The sequence below is a fragment of the Alligator sinensis genome, unplaced genomic scaffold (assembly GCF_000455745.1).
Source record: "Alligator sinensis unplaced genomic scaffold, ASM45574v1 scaffold839_1, whole genome shotgun sequence".
Lineage (NCBI taxonomy): Eukaryota > Metazoa > Chordata > Crocodylia > Alligatoridae > Alligator > Alligator sinensis.
In genome coordinates, this window is record NW_005841885.1 from 307,400 (window position 1) to 316,791 (window position 9,392).

Consider the following 9,392-nt stretch of genomic DNA (forward strand, 5'->3'; position numbering starts at 1 on the left):
CTGAACCGGGTCATCTTCTGCCCTTTTCGTCTTTCTGATGCGCTTGAAGGACTGAAAAGTTATATGTAACATACAGAAATGCATGTCTTTGCCTTTAAAATTTGTGTAGTTTGGGGGAAATACCAACTCTTCTCTGTGGTTTTGGCCATCCAAACATTGGCGCCCTCAGAATTACAAAGTGAAATTCATGTGAAGCAGAAGTGAAACCCACTAGTGCGTTTCCATTGTCCAAACTGAGAAAATTTGCAAACATTAGTTACTCTACAAAAAGTGAAAGTACCCTGAATTTAAATACTAGGTTAATAAAGACCAAATTATTGGTTGTGACATAAGAATGTTTTTAATTAAGCTGAGCAAAGAGATTGAATGTTCCCCTTTTTCTTTGTTCATTATAAAGGGGAGGGCTCAGAGGTGGCATAATTGCTTGGCCTTTTTGGGTGCTGAATTTGGAAGAAAACTCGAGATATTGTCATTAAATATAAATAATGTTATTTATGTAGGGGTTTTCCTTATACCCAACCACGTACGGTTATTTTGCTCAAACAAATATTACTGTATGCTAATTATTGCATACTTTAATAACTCCTTCGTAGGAGTAGTAATACTGATTATTTTTGCATCACTTGGGAATGGCAGCCATATTCCATCTGCACTGACTGTATCCAGGCAGACTCTTACAAAACGGAAGTGACAGGAATGTAATTCACAGAGCAGCAATCCACAGTTACATTCCTGGCAGAGAAAGTAATCTGACTTTCTGCTTAATGTGTGCTGCGTTATTTTAACGAGTTATCTATAAGTTCCTTTTTTCTCGGTAGGCCCTCTGCCAGCAGTTGCAGTAGCTGAGTTTGCTGTGAGGTTTGTAGCCTCCACTGTACAATACAAAGGCAGCAAGCTGCAAGATGCTTTGATTACTTTGAAATTTGCTTTCCACTCATACATGTGCTGGCATAAGGTGCTTTTCTGTTTTATGTGGAAGGATGCTGACCCTTCAGAGCGTGTCCTGGTGCCTATGCGCTGGGGACTGGTCCCGGCCTGGTTCAAAGAAGATAATCCTTCCAAGATGCAGTACAGCACCTTCAACTGTCGCAGTGACACCATGATGGAGAAACTCTCTTACAGGGTGAGTCTACAGTATCTTTGCATTTAACAAAAGGATTTTGACTGGGGTGTGCCAGTGCTCCTTCTGGTACCACAACACAGAGATTCCTGGTCAAGGGTCTTGCCTGTCTGCTCAGGGTCAGGAAGGAATTTTACCCCGTGGTCAAATTAGTAGGGGGGATGGGATGGGATGGGATGGGACTAGATGACCTCCAGAGGTCCTTACCAGCCAGATTTTTCTGTGATCCAATGGGGGAAATTTTTGCTATCATCAACTCTCAGCAGTGCTACTACCACCTGGTAAGCTAGAGACCAGAGCTAGAGGCTCTCCCTAACAAGTATTGGCTGTTGTTGCCCCAGGTGTTTAGAAAAAGTCCTTTGTATTTGCACATTGTACAACCAGCATCTCCATTTCCATGAAATAGGAGAACTCGTCAGGTAATGGCTTTTCACATGCTGCATTTGACAGGGTGGCCTTGATATAACCTGCTGTTTGGTTCAAGTACCGGTCAGGCTGGAGAAAACAAAGGCAGCATTGGCTGCATACAACTCATTCGGGAATAAAATGCTATGTGAAATTAATAAAAGCTTGTCAAGCCAACTTAGCAGTGGCACAGCGGACTCTGTAAGGAGACTTAGCCAGCCTTTTTCAGCTGGAAGATGGGCATCCTGGCATGCTATGTGGAAGTGGGGGAAATGTCTGTAGGAAGGAATTGGGGCATTCTTCCAAGTGCTGAAGAATGCAAGGAGTGGAGGTGAGGACACAGAGAATTATTTTGCCTTACAACTCATGGCTTTCAGCAAGAGAGAGAATCATGGACCCTTGCAAAGACTCTTCAAGGCTTATTTAAGCTCTCTCTCTCACTGATGCCAGGGGAGGCAATGGACAAAGCTCCAGTTGCCCCAGTGACCTATTTTTATTAACACAACTTCTTGAGTGGAATAGAATGGCTACATTTCCACCTCGCACTGGGACCAATGTCACATGCTACCACTATAATTTACTGTTGTGTCTGGGTGAAAACCTGTTGAATCATTGTGCAGAAGCCACTTAGGCAGCAGTTTGCCATATGGGATGAGAGTCTTCTTTTGTTAAAGCATTTACATGCTAACATAAGCCCTGAAAACAAAGCATAGGTTTATGTGACCCCCAGTGCAGATCCACAGACCTAATACCTGAGCATTTGAGGATGAGCAGGAAAATGCAATGTGTCAAAAAGCAAGGTCTTCCGTGCATTTAAGCCATGATGTCATCCTTCCTCTCTCCCCCACCAAGCAGCTTTCTTTGATGTCAATACATCCCAGTCTGCCATCTGCTTTCATTTGTGACATGGTCAAATTTTCTCTCTTCAAAGGGCCCTCTTGTCAAGGGCAGGCGCTGCGTCGTGCTGGCGGATGGATTCTATGAGTGGCAGCAACGCAATGGAGAGAAGCAGCCCTATTTCATTTACTTCCCACAGACTAAGCAAGAAATGGTACTGGATTCCCAGCCTGGTGGTGTTTAGGCATTTGCTACTAAGCCATTGGCGATTTCCTGTTCCAGAACAGCTCAGAAATATTAATTATGGGTTACAGAGCTCATTTTTTTTCAGCTGTGTTCAGGGTTGAAACACTCATAGTGGAGGCTGTGCGTGCAGTGAGACAGGTGGAAAGAAGCCTTTGGTGGTGTGGGGTGCTGCCTATTAGCACCCAGAGTGACAAACCCCGGAAATGCAGCAAAACAAACCTCTCAAGCTGCAATATGTGGGTGGCCTCTATGTAGCTCACTGCAAGCTCCCTTTGATCTGTGAGTTTGATCCTGAGGGGTGCTGAGCACACAGAATTCCCATGGCTTGAATCTCACAGGGAATCACTTTAGATGATCGCAGAAATGATTCTGCCTGTCACGTTCTGCCACCTTGCTCTTTTTTTTTGTCTGGACACCTGATTTGTCTCATGAGACAGTTGATCTGCTACTTCTGCTTATCCTCTCCTGTCTCCTGCAGCTTTGCAGTCATTTCTAAAGTGACAGGTTATGCTGTGCAGGTGGAAGGTATTGGCTTTGGGAGGGGAAGCAGCAGCAGTGGAAGATGAGGCTCCTAGTGGAGCTTTTGTGGGAAGGTCCCTAAACATAGAAAAGCAGTTAAAATAGTAGTTGAGCCTTCAGACACTGACCTGCACTGGGTTTAGCATTTTCTGTGAGGCGTCAGCTGCCCTTTAAAGGCCTTTATGTTGAAACGGCATAACACGGGGCTGGGGTTAGTAAGATAGTGATTGTGCCTGATCTTCCTTTCCAGTCAGACATGAAGGAAGAAGAGGGCAATGAGGAGGAGGAATGGAAAGGCAAGAAGTTACTCACCATGGCTGGGATTTTTGATTGCTGGCAGCCTCCCAGTGGAGGGGATCCCTTGTACACCTACACCATCATTACAGTGAATGCTTCCAAAGCCATAAGTTTCATCCATAACAGGCAAGTGAGACTGGCCGGTGTGGGTTACAGAGCATACTATAGGGCAGCTAAGACTAGTGGGAAGTATAGGAAAGGGCAAACCTTTCCTCTTCTCCTTTCCATGTGGAGCCGGTAGCGTGACTGCATTCCCATAAATGCACAGCCTTGGCAGTCAGGAACACACAGGCCAGAAACTCTTTCCTGCTTCTTTCACCTGACCCCCTAGGACATGCATTAGCATGTGACTGACATGTTTGTGGTCACTGAATCTTGCCCTTCCCATAAGTCACTGTGGGATTGCCTACAGGCCTGTTTAATGACTGTCAATCAGGACCTTTTCTGGGGGCTGCTTTAATGAAAGTAATATGTCGCCAGCCTCACAAACAAGCTATGTATTGCTCCGCAGTGGGGTCTCCATGCCACCCAGCTTGCTCTTTACATATGGGGAGTTGCTGCCAACATGGTTCGTCCTGATGTACCTGCAGTCAGCTATCTGTTAATGCTGGCACTTAGCTTGGCTTGCCCCCAGATGACTCAGTTCTACCATGTGGCAGGCAAGTTCCATGCATCAACATGATCTAAAGGTCTCTTCCCTCATGTAGGATGCCAGCTATCCTAGATGGGGATGAGGCCATCAGGAAATGGCTGGATTTTGCAGAGGTGCCAACCCAGGAAGCAGTTAAGCTTATACAGCCCACGGAGCACATCACTTTCTACCCAGTGTCCACCCTGGTGAGCAACTCCCGGAACGACACACCAGAATGCCTCGCTCCCATTGAGCTAGGACTCAAGCAGGTGAGAGCCAGGGCCAGACATGAATCAGGCCTCCCTACCCTAATACTGTCTGAAGATAAAGATTTGTTCTGTTTGTAGTCTTCCCGCTAGGGATTTCCCTTTTCCTGATGCACGCATCATTAAACTTTCCCACCTGTTAGAGAAGTGTTGCTCTCCACCTTTCACAGTTCTGTTATCTTTAAGTCCAGAATGATCTTGGACAGTTGAGCACTGTGAGTGAATAAACCCCATGTTTTGCTCACTTGTTGAGCCAAGCCAGCAGCCATTCTGCTTCTGGCATGGGAGGGAGATTGTGCATTGTAATCATTCAGGGCAGCCCTTTCTGTCAGAAGATGGTGCTGACAGGTACCAAAGAGACTGCAGGCTGCTACCCATCTTCAGCTGGAGCTGGGGAGATGTCAGAGAGTAAAGGGCCATTAGGGATTCCTGCTCCCTCCCCCACTCTTACAGAAATCAGCCATGGGCCTCCTACTTCATGAGGTATATTCCCCTTTGAATGGAGCTTGGGATGAACCTGTTGGGAACCTCCCTGTGAAACCTTCTGCAGGCTGTGGATCTGGGGCCCAGCTCTTGGATGCCAGTACCAACATGAATTTGCTGATGTCCCTTGTATATGACCTGGTATTTCTCTGCTACTTCTATTTCTGTGTTTGTCATTTGTCCTCCCAGGAGACCAAAGCCAGCGCCAGCAGTAAAATGATGCTGGATTGGTTAAAAAACAAATCTCCCAAGAAACAGGAAGACGACCTGCCCAGGTGGTCCAGTCAGTTCATCCAAGCTGCTACACCCAAAAGAACCAGTGCGAATGTAATGCACCAGTGGCTGAAGAAAGAGGAAGGAGAATCTCCTGCTAAGAGGCCCAAGATATAGGAGCCAGTCTGGCCATTTGGAGGTCATTCCCTGTTTCCAGTTCCTAAGGAGATGCGACACGTTATCTTGTTAGGCCCTGCAGATTGGTGCTGAGATTCCCATGACTTTGCTGCATGGAGCATTTCAATTTGATCCCTTGTATTGATTTGATGGTGTAGCTCAGTGTTCCCATTGTCTTGTATGTTTCCTGACTCAGGAGGGTGGTGTTGACTTTGTCTTCCACTAGGCAGGCACGGTCACTTCCCACAGCTGTTCCCCCCCCCCCCCCCCCCGCGTGCATTGCTGGCAGTGACTTTGCTGTGGGAACACCTATATACCAAATACGTATGTGATGGTGAGAGAGGCACTTGACCCTCTGGACAGGGACCAGTGACTATGGAATATCTGAAGGTTAATTTCTCTCCTGCCCTGGTATTCCGCAGATTCTCCTTTCTATCGTGCCAGCTGGCACCTATCTTCTTTACAGTGTCTCCTTGACGCTGCTGATGCTGGAAGACATTTGCAGCTGGGAATTTAACCAAAGGGCCAACAGCAAGTTAATGTTTCAGTGAGACATTCCCCATCCTTCTCGCCTCCCCTTTGTCCAAGGCCTGGAAATTCTGTGCTAACTCCCTCTTGCTTTGCCTTACAGCATTCAGAAATGCCATAGCACTATGGCAGGGGGATTCTTGGGCTATATGTGGAGAAGAGGAAGGTTGTATAAATAGATATTAAGGGAACAGGGTCCTATTAAAACTCAGGAAGCTTTCTGTTGTAGAACTGAGGAGGATTAGAGAGAGAGAGAGAGAGAGAGAGAGAGAGAGAGAGAGAGAGTGTGTGTGTGTGTGTGTGTGTGGGGTGACATACACAAAGTGATCCTCATTAACTCAGTTTTGCTGGCAAACGTTAAAAAAGTGCCTTTACCTTAAATTGTTTTTATGACTCATTGCCTGTCCCATTTCTGACAAGCTGACCTGCCTTCAAGGAGCCTGCGTGCTAAGCCTCAGGGGCTTTTCTCACTGGCATTATAATATTTTGTGCCAGTTTCTTAGACTGTCTCTATGTCAGATTTTTTAGCGCTACATGAGATTTTTCCCCTCAGATTTTCTACTGCTGCTGCTCTCTGCAGCATCAGCAGGAGAAGTTCTAATTTCAGTGAGGAGTCAGCATTTTAACCACTGTTAACCTTGCTCTAAGCAGGGTTAGATGAAACATTGGAAAAAATGGGGCATTGGATATTGCCTGCATGATGGCCCTTACTGCCAGTAACAGCTGGATGTGGTGAATTTGAGGAGAAAAGATTTTCAGAAGGGCTGAGCATATTGGCAAAATCTTAGCAGGGTTCCAGAAAGTGATGACTGGGTTTTATCCATCTCCTTGGGCAGTCATGAGTCTTCATCTCATAGCCTTTATTTTTTCCTTTGGGGTGGGGAACGGGTCTTGGTCATGTTGTTTGTGGTGCTGTTTTGTTAGCGCGGTTTTAAGAGAGTGTTTTTCTGAACTCTCCATTCAGCGAGCTAACAATTACTCTTTTGAGTAAGATGGTCAGAGTTAGCTTTGAGCTGTACCTGATTAGGAAAGTGCATGCCATTACAGTCCAGATCACTAGAGTACCACTAAAGTAACTTGCATTTTTTTGTCTTTGTCTGATTGGACACCATTGGAGTCAGAAGTGAAAGCAAAGACCTTAGTGTGTGGGGGCTGCTCTGTAAAGCCTTGCTTGTTTGCTTCTGACACAATAGTTTGTAGAAAATAAAGCAATGGATTTGTCTGTGAGGTGTCCCATGCATGTGTGTGTCTGTCTGTACCAGGTGGCAGGCTCAGAACATCCATTCATCAACCAGCGTGAAGAGCATGGTTTCCTCACTTCTGGCGGAAAAGAATAAGATGACTCTGGAAGGGGATAGTGGGCAAGAGGGAAGCGAGGGAGGCTGTTGGTGGAATAAAGTTCTGAAGAGGTAGGGAGGGGCTATTTGCTAATGAAACTATTCTGGGAAGGCCCATGTTGAAGGCAGCTCTCCAAACTGCTTGTTCAGAGAGCTTTACAGAGGCTTTCTTGCTGCTGGAGAGACTTTTGGGCAGCCCCTGGAGTAAGGCAACATGCAGGTTGCCTGGATGCTGGTCAAGATGCTAGAGCTGCCCGTGCTGTGAGGAGGGAAGGCCCTTTAAGAGCTTTGGATCCAATGTGTGATCTTACATCTGAGTCCTGAGTCCAGTACACACCACTGATTGGGGAAAATGCTCCACTGAGCCATGTAGGGAACCAGGAAAGGAACCTCTCTTGCTGCCTGCTCCATGGATTTAGGTCTTCCCTCATTCTGTGCTTAGGAGAAACCAGGCAGAGGCAGCTTTGCAGCCCCTTCCACATCCCCTCCAGCATTCAGCTGCCAAGGTGAACAAATTGCTGTTTATCCCAGGCCTGTTCCAGACTGTCAAAATAACAGGTCTTGATTTGTAGTCCCTGGGCCCGTTGCCTCAGCACCATCTACGGGCTTCTGTAGGCAGAAGACAAAACATGAGAAATGGATTCCTTTCTGTGCCAAGCATTTTCCTCCCAAGGCAGAACAACTTTGCTGCACTCTCCCTCCTTGCTGCATTGGCTGCAGATGAACAACCAGTACAGAACAGCCTCTTCAAGCCAGCCCAAGCAGGCACTCAGGAGTTCCTCTGAAGTACTTTGTGGCTATTAAAGGAGTGAACAGACACCCATCTACTGTAGACTACATTGGTGTCTCCCTTCTCTAGCCTTGGGCTGCTGGAAACTTCCCTGTCTTAAATGGGAAGTAAGCCTTCACCCACCACAGGACTGATAGGACTGACTGTATGCAGAGCATCTTGCAGATGCAAAGCATTGGGAGTGTGATGATCACCAGGCAATTATCTTTAGGATGCAATCTCTGCATAACACCTTTACAGGCAAGTCTGTTAGTATTGCTAATCTGGTGGAGAATGACCACACTGGTTGTTAATGATCTTAACCAGAAGTGTGTGTATGGGTAAATTAAGTCCTTTGGGGAAAACCCAGTGTTAGGTTTCTCCAGTCTCAGCTGCAGGCTCCCCCTTCCAGCTGTGCTTTGCCCTGGGCCAGCTATCTTAGAAAACTGAGTGCATGCTTTAGCACTGTAGGTGCCTGGATGCAATAGTATTGTAGGTGTGTGGGATGGAAGAGAATGTGTTTTTACACACTATTTTTTTTAAACAAACCTAGCACTAAAACAGGCTGGGAGCCTGTCGCTCGTACCAGGAAGTTTGACTGGTCAGGGAAAGGAGGAAGCCTGCTCTATAAACCAGCAGGACACTGAAGTACACTGTCATTCTTAGGATTTTTGGAGGGAGACAACCAGCCTGTTTCCAGAAGGGCAGTCAGGGGCACTAGGGACTTAGGCAGAAATCAGCTGTATTGCCAAATCTCTTGGCTTGGAAACCTTCCTTCTTCCTCACTGTTGAGAGCAGAAGCGTAGCCTAGCGTGAAAAGGATGGCAGCAGCAGCCAGGGTTGGAAGCACTTTCACTTAGAGCAAGGGGCTGCTACAGCTACTCTATCCCAGGGCTCCCACTGCCTGCACTGAAGTGGTGAGCTGTATCACTCGGGGGGAAAACCAGCCTTGGGTTAATGGGTCCTGTGCGCAGCAGCTCGGGCCTACGCACACTGGCTCAGCAAAGAGCTGCTGTCCACTGCTTTGGGTTGCCTGGCCTCAACAGCCTGCTTGTCCCTGCTGACCTGGCCCCTGGAGGAAAGGCAGCCTCCTCGAGGAAGCAGTAGCTGTCGCCCTGCTGGGTGGTGGAAGAGGGCGGGTTTGTTCCCGTCTGGCTGTGGGCAGGCAGGGGCTCTTCTTCCCTTGCCCAGAACTAGAAGCGGAAACGGATCCTGCCAGGGCAGCGCCTGCTGCTTTAATGAGGGATCGCGTCACCTTCTCTTGTGCGGCTCCAACCCCAGCTGCAGCTACGGGAGAGCTCCTGGGCCCGGGCCTGGGATCTGGGGCAGCCCAAAGGGGTCCCAAGTGAGCGGGAGGGGCAGCCGGAGCGCTGGGTCAGGCAGGCAAGAAGCCCCGCAGGCCACCAGACACCCAGCGCTGGGGCTGCCCAGGCTAGCCCGCGGCGGCGCCACAAAGGAGCGGGAGGGGCCGGGCCGGGCCGGGCCGGGGCGGGGCGCACTGCGTTGCCGGAGCGGTTTTGAGGCCGTGGGGCAGACAGCGGGCCAGGCCCGGCCGCCTCCCCCC

General features: G+C 48.2%; 1 protein-coding gene across 1 annotated transcript in view; it reads left to right on the top strand.

The window, feature by feature from the left end:
* Positions 1 to 7,942, top strand: part of HMCES (5-hydroxymethylcytosine binding, ES cell specific) — a gene marked incomplete at its 5' end in the record, with an annotated part of 9,658 nt that extends 1,716 nt beyond the window's left edge. Inside the window, 5 exons of the mRNA XM_025196805.1 lie at positions 980 to 1,123; positions 2,457 to 2,576; positions 3,378 to 3,550; positions 4,132 to 4,324; positions 4,994 to 7,942. Of these exons, the coding sequence (XP_025052590.1) occupies positions 980 to 1,123; positions 2,457 to 2,576; positions 3,378 to 3,550; positions 4,132 to 4,324; positions 4,994 to 5,194 (831 nt within the window). The remainder of the gene's footprint in view (positions 1 to 979; positions 1,124 to 2,456; positions 2,577 to 3,377; positions 3,551 to 4,131; positions 4,325 to 4,993) is intronic.
* Between the last annotated feature and the right edge of the window lie 1,450 nt (positions 7,943 to 9,392).